Source organism: Sinohyriopsis cumingii, chromosome 9 (assembly GCF_028554795.1).
Source record: "Sinohyriopsis cumingii isolate HCF-2022 chromosome 9, ASM2855479v2, whole genome shotgun sequence".
Lineage (NCBI taxonomy): Eukaryota > Metazoa > Mollusca > Bivalvia > Unionida > Unionidae > Sinohyriopsis > Sinohyriopsis cumingii.
The window spans coordinates 36,779,118-36,803,658 of record NC_142969.1 but is presented as its reverse complement, the minus strand read 5'-3'; the positions used below and the strand labels follow the sequence as shown (position 1 = coordinate 36,803,658).

At 36.0% G+C, this 24,541-nt stretch overlaps 1 protein-coding gene across 1 annotated transcript in view; it reads right to left on the bottom strand.

The window, feature by feature from the left end:
* LOC149791556 (transient receptor potential cation channel subfamily M member 2-like) overlaps positions 1-24,541 on the bottom strand; it is a 154,349-nt gene that overhangs the window by 60,491 nt on the left and 69,317 nt on the right. Inside the window, exons 13-15 of the mRNA XM_089969447.1 lie at positions 23,326-23,433; positions 19,993-20,218; positions 15,050-15,145 (exon numbers count right to left, since the gene is read on the bottom strand). Coding sequence (XP_089825573.1) covers positions 15,050-15,145; positions 19,993-20,218; positions 23,326-23,433 — 430 coding nt within the window. The remainder of the gene's footprint in view (positions 1-15,049; positions 15,146-19,992; positions 20,219-23,325; positions 23,434-24,541) is intronic.

The window sequence follows — 24,541 nt, the reverse complement described above, 5'->3', positions numbered from 1 at the left end:
AAGTTTATTCGGTTGTAGTTTGATTAATTTTTTAAAATTCGTTTAATTCTGCATCAAGCGCTCTATAGTCATCGGTTATCTCCTCGCAATAATCAATAAAATTCTTTAACCACAAGTGTGAAAATGGTCCAACAAAGGGCGGTGGTTGACCGTGATCGCTACATATTATCACAGCTGTATTTTTTGTTAATAACCAATTAAGAAAGATCTCTACGTTATCCAACGGTACCGTACATATTTCATCCCAAATTATAATCCTTGGAATATATTTGTCTCCTATTCGATCAGGAGTCCATGCGTCGCCCTTGTATCTGAAAAAGCTGTGATAAAAGCAGGAGTTAACCCCTCGTTGTTTCATCTCTCTTGCAAGTCTGTGTGTAGGTGTTAGCACAATTATATCTCAATTCCGAAAAAATTCGATCGCCCGAGTCGTCTTACCAGACCTCCCGGCCCATTGAGATAAACAGTCTTGTGTCTGGATATTAGATCATACACAGATGGCGCACTTGACTTTTCTGATAATTCTGATTTATAATGACTGCTTTTGATCCCAACATCTCATAATAATTATATACCATTTCTTTCTTTATTCTTCAAGAACCCCATGATGCATCATCATCATCAATTGTAAAACGAGTTACCAAATTTAGATATTTCTTGTTGATGTAAAACGAATCTGTTACAACTCTAACTGCAGTGTCAGGGAATCTATTTATCATCGATAGCAAATTTATAGAAACATAAGCTAACATCGAAGATCTTAAATGCGTATGCTGAGGTGATTCGCCATCAGTGTAACTTACAATTGTACCCAGTTTTGTTTACGTCGGATAAATAAAGAGTTTTCTTCACTTAGAAATGTACCTCTCGCAGTTGTATCAGCAATTATAAAATCGTATTCAGTATCGTCCATAATTAATCGTGCATAATGTCGTTTATGATCATATGCACAGCCTTGAGTAAACTTGCCAATTATTCTTCGACCGAGATCCTTCGCGTTTCCTTTCAATTCGAGGTTGGCGATTAGTGTATTGTAATCATCACCTTCGCAATCAACCAGTTCAGGTGTTGGTAACCAAACTTCAGTCTGTGCCCGATATGATATAATTGCCTCACTGACCGTCAACGTTATCAGTATTTTATAGTCAAGCATATATCATAACAACACGTTTTTTACTAAAATGCCGACGAAACCAAACATAACAAATAGCATGAAGACCCTTAGCCATTTCGAATGACATTTCATGAGCGAATCCTGTCAGGTCAAAATCGGGTAATGGCTCATTAATGGCTACTCGTGTCATCGAGTTCGTGGGGTGTCCAAATCTTTTAAAGTATTCAGAACACTCTCCCATCCCTAGAAAACTTCCTGGATAACAGACAGTCATATAACTGATATCATTTCCTTATGATCATACTTGGTATTCCACAATCCGCCGTGTCCGTACTCACAGCAACTTAATTGTACATCTTCGAGAAACTCACTTCGGGTTGGCTTCCACGAAATTTTTTTTCTGGCGGCATGGGCTGCAACTGATGGAACAGTGAAACAATTAGTTAGTAATCGGTCAGTATCTTTTGAGTATCTCTGCGCAAGTTTTCTCATTGTTTCATGAAGAGATTCTTTACGGTATATTTCACCGTTAACGCATACAACTTAATCACATTTTTCATCATCTGAACTTTTAAATAACCACACTGACACAGGATCGTTTCTACCTATCTCATTAAAAGCATCGAACATGTTTGTCCCAGAGTTCTCTGGGGGGTAAAATCTTACAGTCTGATCTCGTGGAAATATTGTAACTGCGCTGGTCCAAGCGTGAGCGTTATGATCAATGATATTTATTGGAGCTCCGTTCCGATTATATTTCGATTCGTACAATACTTCCCCTGTTACTATTTTTACGGTTATTGGGAATCTTAGTGTTTATTCTAACTCGGTAACATCATTTATTGCAACTTCGGTATCCTTGACCCGTTCAGCCCATTTGTTTATTTTTTCACGTCATAACACTGTTAGACCGTTTCCACGCATCGCGTTTGCAAAATGTTCTGTTACTCGTTCGGCCACACAATTCAGTGATGAAAATCTCATTGGGGCTTGTTTATCAGCATTGTTTTTTATATGACTGCTGTTACAGGATACTTTTGAGCGTAATATGGTTTATCAATCCCAGTCAGCGCTCCTGGTTTGGAATTTTTACTCAGTATGACAGATTCTCCTTTAGAAAGGACAGGGTCGCGTTTATCACGGACAATCCAATTATATGTTTCTGCTAGCACGATAAATTTTACTCTGAGAAAATATTTTCGATTATCAAGGGGGAGGTAATCGATAATTGTTTTCGCTCGCGCATCGCTCATTGTAGCATCCTTGACGTCGTCAACACCTTCGGTGTTGTGTATAATTTTAAATGTCGACCATGCGTGAGATGCCCATCATCACAAAATTATATTTTGGCATCTCTGATACTATCAATCAGATCTGTCAGAGATGGTCTCCACAACTCGGGGTTTAGTTTGTCAAGATCGAATCTAAAAGTTTTCCAGGGCTTTATATTGGATAATGTCTCAAACCCCTCCATACTATATTTCAGACAACTATTTAAATAAAAAATATATTATATGTAATGAATCAGTGCAAGTGGTTTAAAGTAGGGGCATCGACTCCTTGTAACAAATCCTACAGGAAAGAATTCTGCGGGGAACACTCACAAAATGTTCGAAAGGGGAGTTTAGGACCAATACCGTGTTTACGATGTGGTGCTGGAGTCAGGAGTAAAACACTGCTGTGTGCGAGTTGTGGTGGAAAAAGATATCGTGAACTTAAGCGATATTAAAATAAAAAATAACAACGACGCGCTAAGATGTGAACGCGACTACATAACTAAGTTATCAGACAAATTATGATTTAAACAAATGACAGTATATATAAATGAACCAAAAATTTGTCCCACATCCTACTATTACGAATTATGAAGCAGATCTCAGCGGAGTCGTTAGACATTGTAAGTCGAAAACCAGATGGTAATGTTAATTGTGCCGGTTATCTAATATTTAAGGCTGGGGACAAGATGTATTTCTGTCATCGTTTCATATTTGAATGTCACAATGGATTGATCAAGGATGGTCTTGTAATTGATCATATCAACGGTACAAAAACGGATAATAATTTATCCAATCTGAGAGCTGTCACGCAGAGCGAGAATGGTAAATTCGGCAATTCTGGCTATTATTATGAGACCGCCAAGGCGGTTGTATCCACAAATTTAGAGACCGGCGTAGAGAGAATTTTTCAATCAATGTATGCTGCTGCAAAGCATTTTGATATTTGCGCACACTCAGTACGAAAAGTTGCAGAAAATATATACAAATCCGTCTTCTCAAAAATGCATGGACATAATATCGCCTTTCGATATCGTTAGATCGGTGAGTAATGCCGTTTGTACTCATTTATACCTTTTAGTGCTATTTAAGGGAAATAACTTCGCTGAGGATACGTCATGCGATTTAGTTACCTCCACTTGACTTTTAGAAGATTGCACAACACACCAGAAATCAAATCCGACTTATTAAGTAAAACTATTATTTTTTTACAAACAAAAATAACCGCATGATAATTTCTAAAACGTGACGCATTGGTGAATTTCTCTGTTGTATACACAATGAGCCACCAACGTGAATAATCCCCTGTCCACAACTGGAAGATTGACACGGAAGTAAAATATATCCATTACTTCCCCTTGATTTCATCAAGGATTTCATTAGGGACTTTGTCAAGGATTTTATCAAAAAGGTACAGGTGGGCGTTTATTTTTGTACTGCTGAATTCTACTGGTCTAATGTTAACTCGTGTTCAGAATTCAACTAAATGTTAACTGTTAGTGATAGTTAACAATATAATAATTTCTGAAACATGTAGATTAGGACCGTGGTGCAGTGTTAATATGTCTGATTCTCATTCCGGTAGAGTCAACGGGCAGCGGTTCGAGTCTCGTGACAGGCATATTGTCGACGGTACCAATTAATAGGATTTATAATTAGGGAACGGCAGCAGAAAGCCGTTCATGTACATATCTCTCCCTTCACGTCAAATAGTGAAGGGGTGTGTTTTTCACCCCTGGGATTTGACCTGGGGGCGTATTTACATGAATGCAATACACAGACAACCTTCTGAATATATTCTAATATTTCGTTTCGGTTTCACTTAGAAAAATTCGCCTAGGCGAAACGCCTAGGGAGATATGTTTGTGACCCCGCTCTCCAAATAAACAGAAGCGTGGATGTATGAAGCTCTAAATCACCTTGGGTTCCCACAAAACAAAACATTCAGAAAGAATGTTAGCCAAAAAAAAAACGATCATGAGGGTACTGAGAAGGCCATAAGAAAGGCCTCAACAGAGGCAAAGTCTCGGAAAAGACCTCATGGAGACCACACAGGCTCGTGAGGAACCTATTGAAATGATAACCGCTCATCATAGCAAATACCCCTACAAATTAAGGATATCATATGTTTTCCCTCACACGGAGGGGTATTTTGCCCAATACATCAAGCAACAAGGATGATTTCCTTAATTTGTAGGAATATTTACCCCTGCAGGGTTAGGAAAATCATATATTCTTCTTGTTTTTATGAGAAAAAAATTCTGCAGTAAAAAAATATTATAGTAAAAATAACAAAATCACCAACATTGACTGTTTATCCTCACTCCGCTGGGGGTACCTGTCCATAAATAACAACGATAACGACGATTTCATTAATTTGTAGGAGCATTTACCCAACAAATCGAGCAACAACGATAAATTTCTTCACCCGCAATGTGGGGTGGGTGGGTATTTACCCCAGCCCCCACAATGGGGGGTGGGGGTGAGGGAAAACAGTGATTTTCTAAAAAATAATAGGTTTTTTTTTACTGCAAAATTTTTAAGGCCTTTGATTTTTACTACCTGTGGGTTTTTGTGAGTTAGATACTATTTCTCTAAGTTGATCGACGTTAATGCAGGAGTGTGCATAATTTAAAATCTAATCTCTGTCGCACGTGATCATATAAATATGTTCTCGCCACAGTTTACCTAACTGCGATTGTGTCAATAAGAAATCTTCCTTACCGAAACATATCAATAACTAAATCAACTGTGTCGACGTTAGTTAGTGCAAACACGTTTCTGATGGCATCTTCAAGTACTTGTTTGTCATGTATGTAGACCTTCACGTGCTGCTACATTGCATACTATTTTTCTTATTAATTTATATTAGGGATACGATCAGAAATCCTTAGGATTTCACATACAGACTCACAATAATCTCCTCGTTACGTAGGTCAACTTATCGGCCTGCGTGGTCAGTGAGTTTGAAATTTAGTGGACTATGACACCGTAGATAGACCGGATTAGTTGGCTCTTGTATGATCAAAGATCCTGGGGAGACTTGAGGGGTAAATGTATATAAAACTAACCCCTGTTGAGACTGATTAGACTTTCCAAGATATACTTGATAGCTGTCATGTATTACATCACATACAAGATTGAAGTTATATTAACGATTTCTGGTGAGACATGTCGCCCTGTCCCGTCGGGGGCATTGTTGTGTCTGAAGTTAGTTGCCGGTGGTACTGTTATTCTCCATGTAGCAAGTATATCAGTGAAGAACTCATCAATGAATTTGTTGGTGGATTTTTTAGTTTATCCGCGTTATACCCGGGAAATTTAAAATTCGGCAGTTCAGCTTCTGTTAATCTGTATGCGGTTAAAAATCGTTGTTTATCGTTGCGGTAGGTAGCGTCGCCAATTATTGTCTGGATTAATCGCCGGTTAATATATTCCATATCGGATACAAGCTGATTTAATATCTCATTTTATTTAATAATTTTATTTTTTACCGACGACGTGTTAAAGAGATACTCGGTAAATAATTGGTGTAATTTTTGTTGTTGCGTTTTATGCTCGCCACTAATATCTTCAAAAGTAATTTTGATATCTTGCTGAGGTATGGCTGCATGGGCGATCCATAATACCACCCCAGTGCCCCACCACCTGATGTTACATGAAATCTGCTATCGTCCGGTTTGGTGTTTACACCTTTCCACGACGGATTATTTTCATATTTTGGAATATAACCATGATACGATCCTTTATCGGTGACATAATCAGACCTTTTTGGTTCTGGTGGATGTAGCAGTGCTTCAGGCGCAACTTCAGTCCATCCCAAAACAGTTCTAATCGAACTTTGATAAATACCAACAGCGTAGTCAGGTGAATGTATCTCAATTGTAGATGACAGCGATGGTTCGTGAACTTTAATTTATATTTTTGCTTCTTTTCCGGTTATTGATTTTATTCGACGTTGTATCCTTGATTTCTTCAATCTCGTAACTACCAGTTGCTATTCCAACAACATCTCAGTCAGGTAATCTCAGTCAGGTGTTCCATCAGATTTATTTTTATTTGCAAATACAAGCAAATTATTTGCTGGTAACCCATCAAATGATTTTGATCTGTAATATACTAGTAATTGTGCTAACGCGATTTATTTTGCTGGAATAGCAATTGGAAAGTTGATGCTGAATTCAGGATTAGTCGAACTTATTGATCATCGTGGTCCTTGCCGAAGTTGTGTTTGTCACGATCTGTTGAAGTAGCTCGGATGGTGTTGTCATTGCTATTGTTTTTATTTTCTTTCAAATAGTGATTCTATATCTCAACCATTAGCTCGAATTCAGAATCTGATATTACTTCTTCGTTGAGGCTTGATGATATCAACGATGATAATTACGAGCAAACTGCTGTGGCTGTGTTTAATTTTACAACTGCGTCGTTAAGTTTCATGCTCGTGCACGTGGATATCTTTTTCGCGATAATATTGAAAACACCAGCAATGGTCGCCAATGATGAAACGCATATTATTATCGCTGCTGCAGTTGTTACTTTGGTCAGCGCTGATAATACTTTCCCGGTGGACGCAACTAACGCGGATACTGAATTAACTACAACATCAATGACAACTGCACGCAGCTTGCATTTTTTTACTTTTAACATATACTGGTCAATGATGGTTTTTAACTCTGTTGTGCATCTAATGTTGACGCTGTCATTGACGTTGACTTCGTCAGTGTCGTTGACTTTGTCAAGGGCATTATTATATTTACGCGGTAACCAATTGAGGTGTTGCAGCAACAAATTCATGACACCACCAGTAAGATGTTGCGGTTAATTTCTTATCAGCTGCTTCCAGCATAAATGTTTCTTCGGTTCCTTTATTTAATATGATAGTCACAACCCCAGAACACTTGTCTGTGCTATGCCGCCAGGGATATGTTGTGAAAATCTCAAATTTTGCAGCACTGAACACAGACAGTCTATACACATCAGTGACTGTTGCGGTATATTTGATAGTATTATTTTGTTTTGACCATGTTGCAAAACCAGATGATACCGTGTATACGATGTTGGTAATATGTCCAGAGGTTATTCCGGGTGGAATTTTAATAAGACGATTTCAGGAATCCCACTTATGACATCTTCTAATGTTTTTTTGGTTGTGTCAATATTAGTCTTCATATCAACGTTTACGTCAACGGTCAACGGATCACCAAAGAATTCGCCTGCGATTTCATTAGTTTTTTGAAAATTTCTACGAAGTCTTGAAAATGAGTTGACGTGAACATCGTACTCAGCTCGTAACGTGGATAATTTGTTGTCCACGTCGTCGACGTATTGTTTGTTTACGGCGTCGTTGTCGAATTTTGGAGATATTAGCGATACTATGCTGTTCCCGCTCATGTTGAGTTCACCTGTCATTGTGTCACCGGTTTTTTTATGCGGTCAAAAACACTTTTTTGACTTTCATCTCTTATGGTTGTAAACGATATATTTGAATCTCTGATTCTACCACCGTCAGTAAACTCATGGATGTTGTCTATGGTAGCTCCAAGAACCCTGCAAATTATGTCATTCCACCTAATATTGCTGGTTTTTAACTTACCATATTGGTCCTGAAAAATAACAACCTCATCTGGACCAACTTCAGCAAGATTCATGAGATCACCGAGATCATCTTTTGTTGCGTATTTTGATAAATCTATATCATCGGATTTTTTACCTTTACTTGTGCTGAGAGATCTTCCGTAAATATCAACCATTATTTTTTAAGGACTGTCTAAATGCGATATACTCGTGCACGGCCTTGTGAGGTGGTTTGGTTGATCTCGATAACGCTTCAAGCACATTTAATGATTCGCTGCCACATATTGGCGGATTAGTTAATGTTTGTGTTGGTAGCGTTGAATACCAGACTGGGGTTGTTAACTGTGAGACATATCTAATAAATTACTTTGGTGGAGCTAACCCATACGAATCAAAATAAACAATTCCACGGGGATCAATTGCGTATGATACCCAGTGGGTACCGGGTCCATCACGTGAATCGAGATTAATAATACCGGTTTATAGATTATTCGGTTGTTGTGGTAATTGATCTCTCATGAAAACCCCCCTGAAGTTTTGAATTTTTAGTTGTTTAGCGGCATCAAGTAAATCAAAATTTGACATAGGTGTAAAACCCCATTGGAAGTTCAACGTAGATAGGTTCCTGGAAGTCTTAAACCTTTTCCCCAACGAGATCCGGGGAGTTTTAGGCCGCGTTCCTTTTTTGTATCCCCGCCCAGTTGCTTTCTTTAATGCCATTTCAGCAACGGTTCCAACAGCACCTAACGCAGCTGCTTTTGTGACAGCTGGGGCAGCAGCAGCTACCATTGCTGGTATAGATGCGAGAAGTGGAAATATACCACCGGTTTTAATCATATCTTTGACTGCATTTGGCGAGAGATCAAATGGAGTTCCGCTTTTTGATTCTATAGCTTTATTGAAATGTTTTAGTTGAGTCTTAGTCAACGATGACTTGCTTGGGCCACCACTAGCGAGTTGATTATGTTTTAACGTTACTTTTGTTCCACATGTACTCACGTTTTTTGATTGTAATTTTTTCATCTGACCGGAAGTCAGAGTGACATTAACGTGACTATGTGACATTTTTATAATTAACGCGGTTGGTCTAATTGTCTACTGGCGCATCAATAACCCTCATCCGTCCACCAGAACCTTCAAGTGACATTGATTTGTCGCTAAGGATAACTGCAATTGCTCTGTAATCACCATGAACAACCGGTGGACCAGCTGCAATAACGGGTAATACCCCCACGCTAGCTTGAAATTATATATCAACGACAGATTGCTTAACTAAATCAAGATGTTCCAGTGATATTTGCAAACCAGTATCTATATTTTGATCACGCCCCATAAATGTCATCAAACGATGATATGCACGTGCTATTTGATTATTTTTGAAAATTCAATAATATATCTTCAGATGGTTCTTGATGTCCGCTTATTCTTAAAGATACTTCAGTGACGTCAAGTTTGCCAAATACCATTGGATTTCTTTCTTAATTGTTTAATCGTGCAATATCTTGAAGAGCAACAAAGATATGCCTGGGTGCAGAAACACCTTGCTGTGATGCTATATGCCATGTGAATAAACCCACGGCGGAACTTTGAGCACTATCGGTAGTTGTTGTTAACCAAGATATTGTCAATTTACAGCCTTGGTCCATAAAAGAAAGTAGCCGCTGTTCTTAAACGTGTGATTGAGTCATTACCGGCATCCATAACGCGAGTTTAAATAATATAACTTTAACATCATCAGTTCCATTTTCTCGCCAGATAGCATCATTATGCTCTTTTCGATGAAGAACAATTGTATGTTTGGCTCCAAAAATAACTTTTCTGACATTTCTGCAGAATCCAAATATGTGTGACAGCGGAATTGCACATGAATATCTTCTACGCTGATCTTTTAATATTAATTTACGTGTAGCAAAACGTAAGTTGTAATCTGGGTTGTGACTATGTGGTGTCAAAATATTGGCGGCGGGTCTGGCTATAGCTTCAGCAGGTTGTGGGTCAGCCGCAGTATTAAGCGACACGAAATGTATTGTGGTCAGGACGGTGAACATTATCATTAATGAACATCATAGTCGGACCAGCTGATTTAGTATAATCATCTGAATATCTTGCTAGACCTATAGTCGTTGTAGCAACGTCAACATTATTTTGGATTGTCTCAATTTCTTTTCATCAATCATGTATATAGCACTTTTAAATAACGCCATGATGCCATTATTAACAAAACCAACTTTGACATTAGCTCCATATGGTGTATTAGCGACAACATTTGTTACGAGTTCACCTGTGACTTCGATAAATTCTTCAGCGAGTAAGAAATATCTACTTGTATCCTGAACTCGTAATTCAATTCGTCCACGTTGATTTGGCGATATTGCTTCGTAAGAATAATACTGTTAATCACGCACGGACTCATCCTTGAGTGCATCCAGGTCAAATGCTGGGTCGGATACACGTATAAACATTTTATTATAATTTACTATCTTCTAAAACGGAGACCACTTCCTGATAGCAAACTCGTATTTATTTGTTCAGCCCCTTGATTTATCAGCGCTGCCAATTTTTTATTTGCGGCTTGATTTATTACTTTACTGACAACTGCTGGCATTACTTCAGTGCTTGGTAATTTCACCGGTTGTGGTTTCGGTCTGCGTATTAACCGTGCTAGTCTATCCTTGATTGCCAAGAACGCTTTTCTGCCAGCGCTACCAATAACAGTAGGAGCTTTATCACGAACAACATCAATAGCTTTCATCGATAATTGTTTTGCGATCGGTATTGCTTTGGGGGCTATCCTTCTGAATAAATCCTGAACAACATCACCGAGTCCACTCCGTAAATTGCTTTATAGGTAGGTAATTGCGAATTTATCACCCTAACCGCGGTCGGTCCACGATGAGCATTGTGTATAATCATTTTTATTTAATTATTTATTTTTCTAATCACTGTGATAGTTATTAACGATTTCATCAATACGCTCTCGGTAAACATTAATGTTCATGATACCACCTTGAAATAATCGTCGGCAAATATCAGCTGCTTCATTAATTAATTCTGGCGAGTTGTTTACAGCTCGTTTTCCTCCTATGAGAACTTCTATTCGTTGTACATCTTCGAGGATATTTTTAGGACAGTTAATAAGACCACTTCCCAAATCACTACCAGTAGCTCCTTCTTCCGTTTTTGTGCTTTTCTTAAATAGTCTTAGGGGCGATTTTTCCGCTCTTGCCCCTTTAAGTAACTCTTCAGACCTTCTAAGTTTCGGCATCAACCTTTGCTGCGGTGAAGAAGATTGTTGTTGTTCTATCTGTTGCAGAGGTGGAGGAAGTTGATATGAAGGTTCCTGCTTTGAGAGTTGTTGTGGTTCTGTTTGCTTCAGTGCTTCTTTATAAAGTCTCTGCTTCTTTATAAAGTCTCTATATTCTAAATCATCCTCTCTAGCCTGTTTTTTGTTTTTATATATACGATATATCCATTTGATGAAATTATCATCATTTACTTTATCATAACCAGGGTGTAATATTTCAGATTTATTAAACATATTAATCAATATATTTTCAGGCAATTTTTCTCTTTTAGTATTTATAATATCTTCAACAAAACCCTCCCTAAATCTTGCAATCAATCCAATGTTTTCTTTTATTGGTTTAGATGCAAGTTCTTTCTTCACATCATCGACTTCAGTACAAATTTTTCCAATACCCTCAAGTAATTCTTCCCCGACAGCAGTTGGAAGCGCTCGTAAAATCCTCTTTGTTTGTTTACCTCACTCAGCAGTTTTTTTAAACACTGGAAGTATACCCTTCTTCCTATCCTCCTCATCCTTAATATCTCCCCATATAGCTCTTTTAGAAGTCGCTGCAACTTTTTCAGTAGCTGTTGTAATGGGTTTAAATAGCTGTTCTGTACCCGTTGAAAATTCAACTTGTGCTTGATGACGTTTTTGAAGTTTTTGTCTGACAGAATCACGAACAGGAAGAAATTTGTTGATTGTTTCTAGTCGCTCTCGAGCTAATCTAGTCGTATATGTTTCTCCGATATTTGCCATTATTTGATAAAACAATGTTTTAATTCATAGCAGCAGGAAGGGCGCGACAACAGCTTCGGTTAATATTTTGTAAATCCAAACGCTATTGATGGGTTTTCAAGCAGAAAACACGTTGGAATAGCTTCGAGGGGACTCGCCAAAGTTAGTTGATGTTATTTCTGGCAGAAAACCCCTTTTTTAGGAAGCCTTATTTCAGTATTTGGAACCTTCAAAAGTTTGAAAGTTTCGCCTGCCCTGCTGCTGCATTGAACTTGCAATGTATCTTTACTCATTTAATAAAGGCTTATATCACCTATTAATTGCTTGTATGACACTAATCAGTGAAATGAATCCGAATCACGAAATAGCATTGTTTTCAAGTATGCCCCACTTAGAGATACGGACTGACATTTTAATTACATCATTAAATATGCAAAGTAGCTTAGAGGTGACCTAGAAGCCCAGTATAAGTGAAACATGAATCTCTTCTAAGTCATAATAAGTAGTTTCCGTAATAGAATTCAATATTAATTTAAGATGTAACTTCAGTAAACAGAACGGGTTCGAGTTTCGGACTCGGCCCAATGTGGGTATATGAGAAAGCTTGCAGTAGCTTTCTGTGAGTCGGTTGTTCTTGCCAGGGTTTTTCTCGGGTATCACCCCGCCCCGCAGTAATACTGACTTCCATGTATACCCTTTAATGCGATGAAAAGTAGCATTAAAGCCACAACAGCAACAAATATGAAGGTGCAAATGGTTGCCTAATAAATCTGATGAACAATTTGTCTAGTTGAGAAGCTTTGAATGTTTGACATGAGAAGACATTTAAACAGGTCAGCCGAAAAATGAACTAAGAAAGAGAATGACACTACGTAGACAGGTTATTAAAAGTCTTCTGTTACATTAGCTAATTTTTCTATGTATTATCCGGCACATGGACATATTCATTATATATATATATATATATATATATATATATATATATATATATATATATATATATATATATATATATATATATATATATATATATATATATATATATATATATATATATATATATATATATATATCGAACTTTGTACACATTACAAATCCGATCCTAAAGTGTCATATCACTCCCATTTTTACTAATATTGATGTTTCAAGATCACTTATTAGGACCACACCTTCAGCTAGTAAAAAGGTAAGACTACTTACAGTGTTGATGCTGTTTCTCTGCTACCTTTTCCAAGTTTTGTCTTCTGAATTACAAGCAGCAGTTGATATATGGAATTAGAAAACTAGAAGCTAACATTGCCAAACGTATTTAAACAATTTATAAATAACAATAAAGTCCTAAAAAAAATGGAACATCTATTAAAAAACTGAACGATTAATGAGCTCAAATGTAACATTAAGGTTTGATGTTTTTCAAAACGACGACGGTGCCACCACCACCAGAAAAAGGAATGCTATGTATAGCTGCCCGCTAGTGTGGACTCGACACAAAAGACAAAATGATTAAACAATACAAGTGCATATCTGGATAACTCCCGCGATAATATAACTATTTATGAGCTGAAAAGTAAGATGCCTGATACTGGTGATACATATAGCACTAGTGAGACATCTACTTAGTCAATAAATAATAGCATAATAGCAATAATAATAGTGAGACGGAGTACTTACCCTCTTTTCCTTCTTTTTTGATCGAGGCATTAGATTCAGAAGAATTAATATTATTGTATGGAAATATGTTTTTCTTTGAGTCTCAATGACCAAACTAAGATACATTTCTTTTGTGCCAGAAGAGAGTGATATACATTAAAGTGGGTTTAACTTCATCACTTCATATTATAATTTTGATGCTAAAACAAAGATTAAAAAGATGGACAATCACTAGATTATTAACCATATAAATGATTTAATTGAACAGTAGAAATCAAATTATGTAATTTCGCAATAAAAAGCAGCATGTTACAATCGAACAGTCAATGGTAAAGTTATAATGTGAAATTAATGATAGAAGGGCTGGCAATTACTATGTCAATTATGAGATCGTAACTCCTGTATAACATTTAATGGTGGATGAGAAAGCAGACACTTTATGTGTCCTATTACTGTAATGATGCACACGTGATCTATATCAGCCTCAAGAATCTAGGAAAAGTATTGCAGAGAAATCGTAAGTTATGACACACTGCAATTAGGCAGAATCAGAGATAATAAGCAATATGGCTCTCAAATTAAACCTACATGATCAAGTGTTGGATGAAATCAAATTGCACAGCGTGGATTTATCGTGTAATAGCAAAGATATGATCATATGCCACCCCGGGCAATAACTCAGCCTAACTCGTTCCCATTCTTATCAATATACAATTGTAGGTCAGACATGTGCAACTTCACAAGAACGTGGGCTGGATAAACGGTTTTTATAGCATCATGATATGAAAACCTATTTGCTACAAAGCGTTGCTGATTTTGTCGTTGATAGAATTTATTACATATTGCAAAGTTTAGATTCCCAAATGCTAAACTGTACCAAGTTACATCAATATCATCAATATCGTGTATATATATATATATATATATATATATATATATATATATATATATATATATATATATATATATATATATATATATATATATATATATATATATATATATATATATATATATATGAGGACGGAATGGACGATTTAATTTAGAACAATGGCCTCAGCAAATTGATTTCATGTTCACAGCTTTCCACAAGTAGAAATCCATTCATATAACAAACGTCGAACCACTCCTATAACACCTCTACCCTTCTTCACTACATGACATACGTATACACAGAGACGAAAAGAGTATCACTCAATGTTCATTCCAATCTACATATACGTCCTATGTCAATAAAATTGCTCCGAATGATACAATTATATGCTCTATATCATGTATAGAGGATGCTACTTTAATCTGAAAACACAAGTTTTAACAGGTGTAAATAGCAATATTAATTTCTGAACGAAAACTATCTCTTAAGTAAACCCGTGGATAAAATAGTAGGAATTTGATTTGTCGATCGCTTACAATTGCATCACTTCCTGTAAACAACTCATCTTCTTCTTTGTCTTTAAACCGTGCACACAGAAGGATCAAAGGTGGAAATGCGATACATGTCAGTAGCTGAAAATGGAGTAATGATTAGTCAGAGGTATCTTTAAACAATTCGTTTTTTTCAATGCCTGTATACTCCAATCCAACAACAACAGCACATCAGAGATTAAAATATTGGTGTTTATTGGGGATGCATATTTGTTTGGTTGTCTAAATATCTTCCAATATCCTAATTATCTATCAAACTTTGGAAAAGTAATTTGACAAACAAAATTATTTTTATTTCAAGAACAAACTGGAAAATAAACATATATAAAAGAATTTAACGTACAACTGTAACTATGAATTTCGAATGACATAGGCCTTGCTTTCAGATCAGAAGTCCGGTATGGTGCGCAAACTGGAATGATTACTACTAAAAGATTCTGCATTCCAAGTATCCCACTGTAGATCCGCCTTCATATGCTTATATTTTCTTATATTTACTAATAGACAAACGACAAGATTTTCAGCGACTTAAGCAATTGGTGCCTTGTTCCTACAGCCCAATCAGACCATCTAGAGTTGCTAGCCATATTTCAGTTTGAGTGTGTATTTGAACAAGCTAATTAACATTACGAGAAGAGGGACGTATAAAAGCTGAGAAGTAGGGACAAACGGATGGACATACCTAGAGGATAAAGTCTATATGACCCTGTAGAAAGTACTGGATTTATATAAACTTTAAAAAAAAATTAATCTAGAATTTTAAATGAACCTGGCCTTATTAATTGTACAAAGGTGACATTTCTGATAGGTGTCCAGACATAAGAAAAGGAAAATATTCTAATTTATATAGTCAATGCGTAATAACAATGCGTCGCTTCATATTTCCCGATTTATAATTTTGCTTAATCATGCTAATAATATATTTTATTGAAATGGCTAAATCAATACGGTTAAATGCAAAATTGATATCACTCACCTGGCATTTATTACAAAGTGTCTTTATCTCTAGGTCAATTGTTTCTTAACAGATGGTACATGAAGATCATATGTAAAATATCGCAAGACTCTTACATACCCATATGAATAACGAGTGCTGCATACTAGATACATTAATCTGTATAACAACACACACCCATTCCTTCAGGTGCGAGAAAAGAAAACAATAATAATAGACCATACTAGGTATTAAGCCAGACACCTGACTGATATTTATATGAAAGTCAGATCAGGGGAAGCTAACCGGAAATCTGGGTTAGTATGTGGCTTTCTGATAGAAATGATTGGTATATATTTTACTTTTTATTGGCCATTATACTGTAAGGTAGGTCTGATTTATTTGTGCATACAAAAAAAAAAACTCTACCCGAGATGCTCTCTGCGAAATGTGATCATCGTTTGCTGAAAAGATTTCAAACAGAAGGCATTTGAATATATTTTTTTTATTTATAGCAACAATGAACATATTAACGAATCGGTCAGGATCCTCTCAGTACAAACGAAAGGTCTTCAAGGAAAGACTACTTTCCGGACACTTTTAATCCAGTTTGTAGCATGCTACATATCCGTTTTTTTGACCCAATTTGATGACGGCTCTCAATTTTCTTTTCATTTTGGCAGAAGACAAGAAGACGTTTTGTTTTCTTGTCTACTTTAAAAAATGATACATGAATTCAGATTGACGCCAGTTTTACTAAATTAAAGGGTTTGTTTTATTAGAATAATATTTTTACAATTGTTTTCAAATTGTATTCAACGGTTTTTGGCATATGAGCATGTAAGTTGTATTCTTCAGACTTATTAGTGAAGGCGAAATCGTATTGCCGATTGGTATCCTTGTATAACTTACAGGAATTCATACCATGATGCATTCTGTCATATTGTTATGTACAATGAATTAGTTGTCTGTTAGTTTTATTTTTTTAATTCCATTACATGTTATTGTAATGCAACATTTTTGCTGGACTTGACCTTGTCCAAAATTGAGTTCAGTTCTGTTTGAATTGATTGACTTTTTATTTCATTCAGTATGCAACTAATAATAGCTTCTTTATTCTCGATGTTTATGAGCTAATTAACCGAATTATTATTTAGGTAAACATAACGATCAGAGTAAGGGTTTTGGAGATCCCCAATAGAATTTATTAAGTTATCTTTTAATAAACAAGCTCATTAAATTATGCTAGAAAGTTATTTTTCATTAGGTAATGGTTGATTTTAGAAAATGCTAATTTATGACCTGAGGTCAAACAGAGAAGTATATTATCTTGTGACTGTCAGACTTTCACCAGTTGGACTTAAAACACGACACGTTAAGTTGCATTATGTTGTGACCAGTTTGGGTTGAATTTTATGTTCTTTAAATTATTGAATTCAAGTGATTATTTTCTCTGGAAATACAAAATGGCTCTGACAAATTCTTGGATAAAGACATTCACTGGAATTTATACTAAATTCAAACCTGGAATAATATTTATGTGATTCAACAAGAAACTGTTGACACATCAGCACTCCCCTGACTATAACATACGTCATCGCTTTCAAATTTTGATCTCGGGACTTGAACTCAGTTTCATTCGGGACATTGTATTACTAGGACTTGTGTTTTTAATTTTCGTATCATTTTTGGATTTAATTCGCAAAACCGTAAGTCATTTGTTCTCATTTTTCACTTGGTAGTCTGGGGAAATAAATTACTTGTTAAATTTTACAAATCTTGTTGTCTTCTCTCTTTTCTGTTACTTATTTTAAGAGCATAGACTCGTAACAATATGAAGTCAAAGTATTTAAGCAGTTTTTGAGAACATAAGAAAAAAGGGTGACAAAATTGTCCAGGTCCACGTCCTTATATGCTGAGTGAAAACGCATTTTGCTACTGATAGCAACGTGACTCTTTGCAAATTTTACTATAACATTGTTATTATTGTTAATGGTCGTAACCAACTTCGTCAACAACTATTTATAGATACTTCGCAATCTACTCTCTTAAGATCTTAAAATATTATTGTATACACGTGTACAACAAATAATTGATATATTGATTAAAGTTGATCATTACAATTTACAGTCGTGACTAAAACAAATAATAAGATACATAATAAGAGTCACAAAACAATATCTATATGCATATTTGTTAATATTTTGCCATTCCATACAATTGATTGATTTACTTTAAACAACAGCCACATTTTGAAATATTTGGCAGAACATAGATGATCTTTAAATGCCATCACATCAGTATAACTCCTGTCCCATATGGTCTTCATACCACTTGATTAACCATCTGTAATTACCACTAAATCAATCATGCATCTTATGCACTGACAAATATATGTCATTGAATTTTCCCATGCTAATGATTTTGACAGTTGTGTTAGATATTGATTTTTTGTGTGGAAAAAGCGTGGACATGATTAAATTTTATATATATATAAATTATTTTTATTAAAAAAACGAATCAGATACTTATCTCTGACTTACAACATTCAGTGCATGGTTTTGACTTTGAGGGAGACATTATGAATTAATATTTGAGACACCTTTAGGTCAATTAATATAATGTACTGTTTTAATAATATATATGCAACGAAATAAAATTATATCTATATAGTGATAACGGTCATTGATTATGTTATGTAATGTGCTGTCAGAACATGATAGTTAGTTAATCTCCTATTGCAACATCATTAGTATATTTCACCAATTATTGTTACGGAAACTGCCCTTCAAATACGGATTACATTTTCCTAACTGCTCACTGGAACTTGAATTAAGGGTATTGTTCTGCTATACGACGCACCTATGTGTGTGCCTTATTCAAATCTTTTTATGGATATACCATAAACAAATGTTTGATTTAACTTATGGGATGGTTATGATATAACAAATGACCTTTACATATATATATATATATATATATATATATATATATATATATATATATATATATATATATATATATATATATATATATATATATATATATATATATATATATATAACAAGCTTCATGAGGAAAATTTCTGAATTATTAAAACATTTGATGGTTCAGTAGATACCGTTTCACGTACTAGATGTCACCAATATTGCACAAGTTAAACTTAATTGGTAAGTTTTTATCACATGTTTTATAAACATCCTAGAATTTACATTTTTATCTTGTTTGAATTTCTCTAATACAGCATTGTCAACATCATACTGTCTCAATAACATGAATGGTGAATAATAGATAGCAACTTAAACACTAATTCAATATGTTTAAAGGGACGGATTTCTTTCTTTTCTTTTGATTGAAATGTTGCAGGGATAACATAAAAATATCCCTGCGTATATTTCATCTATTGTTGAAGTTTGTTGGCTGTGATTTCAATGACCGTCTTTGTATTAGCACATCTATGTTGAAACTCGTAACCCAAAACTACCAACTTCAGAAGCAACACTGTAAATACAGAAACTTGAGAGACAATTGGCTGGTGTTAGTGAAAAGTAGTAATTGTAAGGTAGCAGAATATAAAAAAATGATTGGTAAATATATCTAATTTATCCAGGCCTGCATAGCGTGCTATTTATGTTGGAATGAAAAATTCAACACATCGGCGTATAGAAGAATGTGCTAACAAGTTTCCTTCCCTTGTCATATTTACAGAACCATAGAGTGTGAATTAGCAATCACAATAAATAGCAACAGTGACGTCATTAAAATTTTGTATGCTTGATTGTCAAATTAATTGCTGATAAAAGATTTTTATCTGCGAATATATGCTCAAAATAAATTTGAGGTATGTAGTGTCAGAAGTACGTCTGAAACGTTTGCCGATTCTCTAGAAAGGTTTGACTTCAGAGACGCGATGGTTTAAGGCAAGCAGCATACCAGTGAATGCATGAACTAATATGGTTACATCTTTGGGTAGTAAATTATGAATTTTACTTACCTTCATCAGGCTATTCTCTTTCACCAACCTTCCCATCCAGACCTTGCTGAAGATATCAAGGCACACTTGTAGAGAAATAAATCTTTTGTCACGTGCATTCACGGCAAGTTCAATACAAGTAGTGTTACCCAATTGATTAATCTCACGTCTTAGCAGCCACTGTGTTATCTTTTCATCCGTTTCATAACACTGTTGTGCAACGTCTACGGCTAAGGTCATAAACTCGCTGTCAAATGTAAAGAGAACAAAACAGAAGCAATGTAATTGTGCAATTTGCCTATCGTGATAACATCCCTAGAATTGTTCAGTGATGAAATCCGATCCGATTATTACGACATAGTAACATAGCATTACTGACCTTTATCATTCGTTTTAAGAATCAAAAGAGCAGCTATGGGAAATTTAAAATATTACCTTCACTTTCAAAAACGAAACACTGCGATATATGAGATGTTATCCATATAAAGTCTGGTGATGATGCTTAATTATTCAAAATTGCATCCATTAAAAAACAGTAAATATTTCTTGGTTATGGCAAAGGTCGATGATATATACTCACACTTATAAACTCACCGCTAGCAAACGAAATAAACTCATAAACCATCATGAACACTTTTTCCAACTAAATTAGTAAGACTATTTGCATGGCAATGCTGATCACTGCATTACTGTCTCGTGTTGATCACGCCTACTGCTTAAAACAACAAATAAAAATCCTTGCAATTTGCAACGTTTTACCTGGTCAATAGACCAACAAGTTCTAACCCGCCTCTTTTTCTGACATCACTGGAGGTAAAGACCAATTGTGTTTGTCATGATTTGTGTTGGAGGCTCTGTGTTTTGATCTCGTGGACTACCGGGAGGATCACTAGAAATTAATAATCTTATTTTGATTGACCTTTCGATAAAGACGCGAAGTAAAGTCCCTCTTCTTTTAGCCATGGAATTAAAGCTCTCATAACACTCATTGTTTGGCATTAATTCCTGTCAAAACAGAACACTATGTATTTATCTCATAATGACCTGAAATTTAACTTTTCGACGCACTGGTGGAAGGCAGCATTACTGCAAGGTAAGATTAACATCAGCTTTGCCCAAATGATTATTCAGTTCCTAGTGGAATAATCCTCTCAATCTAGACGGTTTCCACGCTTACTCTTATCTTCGGGGGACTCTGCCATCCCACGCATTCGCCAATAATTTAATTTCTGAAGCTCCGGCTCTAATCATACCTCGCATAGTTTGTCTCCGCCACAGTAATGTCAGGAAAAAGGCGTAATTGTTCCGGGAAATATTAATATCAAATGGTTTTAAATTAATCGAATGGAAAGGAAAGTGAGATGAAACTTAAACTTTTTAGTTGTGTCCTTGCCCATCAGTAATGACTGCAATGTGTTATATAACTTATTTCACATTGGTAATGTGTAAACATACTGTATTCCATACCTTAATCCGAAATGGTTTTTAAAACATCGAGCGCAGGAGAGAATGTGTTTCGGAAAATGTACAATACTGAATTAAGACTCTGATTTATAAGATAGAATCCCGAATTCTACATGCAAAATACCTTCTAATGTTGACGTATAAATAGGTCAAGCAGCAAAATTTAATCTCAGCGTAATAGAAAACTTGAAGAACAGACTCCGAAAGTGGTACGTGCACCAAAACTCAGGCTGCTGACCGATATTGATATGCAAATGTTTCAGAAGGGCATCCACGGTGTCATTTCTATGGTAAGGCAACGATATCCGAAAAATAAAATCCAATGTGCCCCTGATATAACAGCAAATCTATTTACCTGGATATATGGGCTAATACGCAGAGTCTTCCAAAAAGTGATTATTTTGCGATACGTTTGTAAGCAATGACTGCATATTATTAGGAAATATCTTTATTCAGAAAAGCTTCATGGCGCGCACAGTCAATATTTTCTGACATCTGAGACCATAACTATCAAATTGCATTTTGAGCAAATTGTGCAGTAACATGACGGAAAGCATGAAGCTAATTTAAAGTATGCAGATAAAAAATATACGTGATCCAAAAAAGCTACAGCTTGAGGTTAAGGTTGATACGTCACAAAGTTTGACCATGTGCTTGAGTTTGACAGAAGCGCATGGTTGGTACCATACTTACAAATCTACGTATATATTGAGTTCAAACTGATGAACAACTCTCTATTTTGGAAGACTGGAAAACCAGTGGGAGCAAATTCTAGTTAATCTCGTAAGGTCTGAGGGTGAGAACGACAAACTATCCCGTCTGATTGATGCCATTTATTAAAGACACGAAATAACTTGTACGACAATCTTGCTGCTGTAGATTCCACAAATCTAAGCCACCATATCCATACGGGACAGGCATTCTAATCAAAGAATAATATCATGTATGACTTCTAGCACAATCAGATGAATTTGCTGTATGGCAATAGGGCGCACCTGCTGTAAGGATTGGATTCGCCATGCATGGTCCGTGCATAAGTTTAAATCTATCGCCCAGCCCTGTTGCTGGACAGAAAAAAGAAATTGTAACAGTGCACCTAATTAAGGATTGAAACATTAAAATCGATATGGTGATTTTGTGTGATGGCGCGCTTGTACGATTTTGGTCCTTTGGGAAGCTTCTTTATGGCTGCAATTCCATTAGCCTCCTGGTCTATAGTATATATCTTTAAGTTTTGCGATCTGCTCTTCTGTCATAACGACAAAAATACGGTGGGGTACTTCAAGAAATCAGGAAATTGTTTCATACCTTAGCAGTCATCGGAAAGTCAAGTCACAAAGGTTAAACATCCAGGGAGATGTTTATACTAATTAAAGTCTTGCTAAGATTAACAAATAATACCGTACTGAAAAATTTGATTCTCCAGGCGGTACAGTTTTATCATCTACGAGGTGGCCTAGCAATTGTAGCAGGTCGTCTTTACATGTCATCCTATTTGCCAGCAATGTAAAAGAGGTGGACGAGCAGCACAAGAGCGAAACTGAACGGATATTGAACTGTGCATGACTACGGTATGTCAGATTGTAAGAATTTAATTTCTTCTGACTGCTAAGATATGAAGAGCAAATCTATGTCATTACCATTCTAAAGGCGCTCGGGTGTACAAGATATCCGCGATCATGGGTTGTAACGGCATCCTCGAGAGATATATTACTGATGATGATGCTCGCCCCCATATATGTGTACTTAGTATATTAACCGAACTCTTTAAATGCCAGATTGAAAGTGAGGTGGTATCGAAGTTTTGATTGGTAGTATGACATGTGATGATTTAACAGCTCTAAGTCGAGCGGCACATGGAAGTGGTTCCCAAACAAGTTTGCTATATACCTATTGTGCTGGATAGCAGCTTTTGCTCTACCACTCACAGGTGCCAACTTAAGTTCCATCTCACTTGGGGTGTCATAAAGGTAGCTCTCAATGGCACAACTGTGTTTGCTAATGGAATATACAAGCGATTTTATGTACTAATTTAAACACTCGGGGTGTCCTAAGCATGGGCGACCATATATTTTATCTTTGTAAGAAGCTGCTTCTGTACATTCAAATTATTAAGCTAATCATGTGCAAAGGAGGTCGGTGGTCACTGTTGCCGCTAGTTGTGGGAGAAGTAGGATACTGTCTCCTATGGAATGCCACAGTGGTTTACTCTACGTCACAGCGTGAGTCAGGAGTTCTCGCCGGTCAATGTGCTTTAGAGCACATTCACCCTTGAGATTAAAGAAAAGTGAGAGAAAAGTCCTAAGTCACAATGGGTCTACCTGGTCTTGGATCACTCAGTCACAGTGCTGCCAGTCCCGTTGGAACACCGCCCACGTTTCATATTATCTAAGATGCTGAATTGTACAGCAGCGAGACAGACAGGGCAAGCAGGTCCAATAGTGCCTCATACCGGTCGTGTACTTAACAGCCGAAAGTATGACGTTCGGTCAGCAGACTTACCAAAAGAAACCTTCTGGTTATTATCGCTGGGGATTCAATGCACTTTCAGAGCGTTCGTGGTTTTCCTCATAACATCAGTATTAACACTGCCACCATGAACATCGTCTGTTTTGTCTTTCAGCTTCAGTAACAATACCTATGATGTTACATGTGAGACTAACGATAATGAGCAAAATGTCGCAAGATACCCACGAGTTTTCATCATATACGCAATCATCATCTCAGGATTAATTTATCTTGCAATACTATCACTCTGCATTTTATACTGATGTCATAATGGCTTCTAAAATAATATATTTCGTACTTTTTAACAATACATAATATTTGGCAGATAAATATGCATTTGTTCTTACTGTCTGTGCTATTCTGAAAAAGGTTTTCTCCTTGCATTATGATGTAACCAAATTTCTTTGAACAGAAGATAGAAGAAGGAAATATTGATTGTATATACAACCATCCCTGATTACTGTCTAGAAAGCTTGAAGTGGTTGGAAATAACATGATGTTTGTGCCCTGTATTATATTGTAAGGCACGTTGTTTACCTATAATTAGATAATACATTTGATGTTTCATTACGTTCTTTTTTCATGTTTAATAACTTTT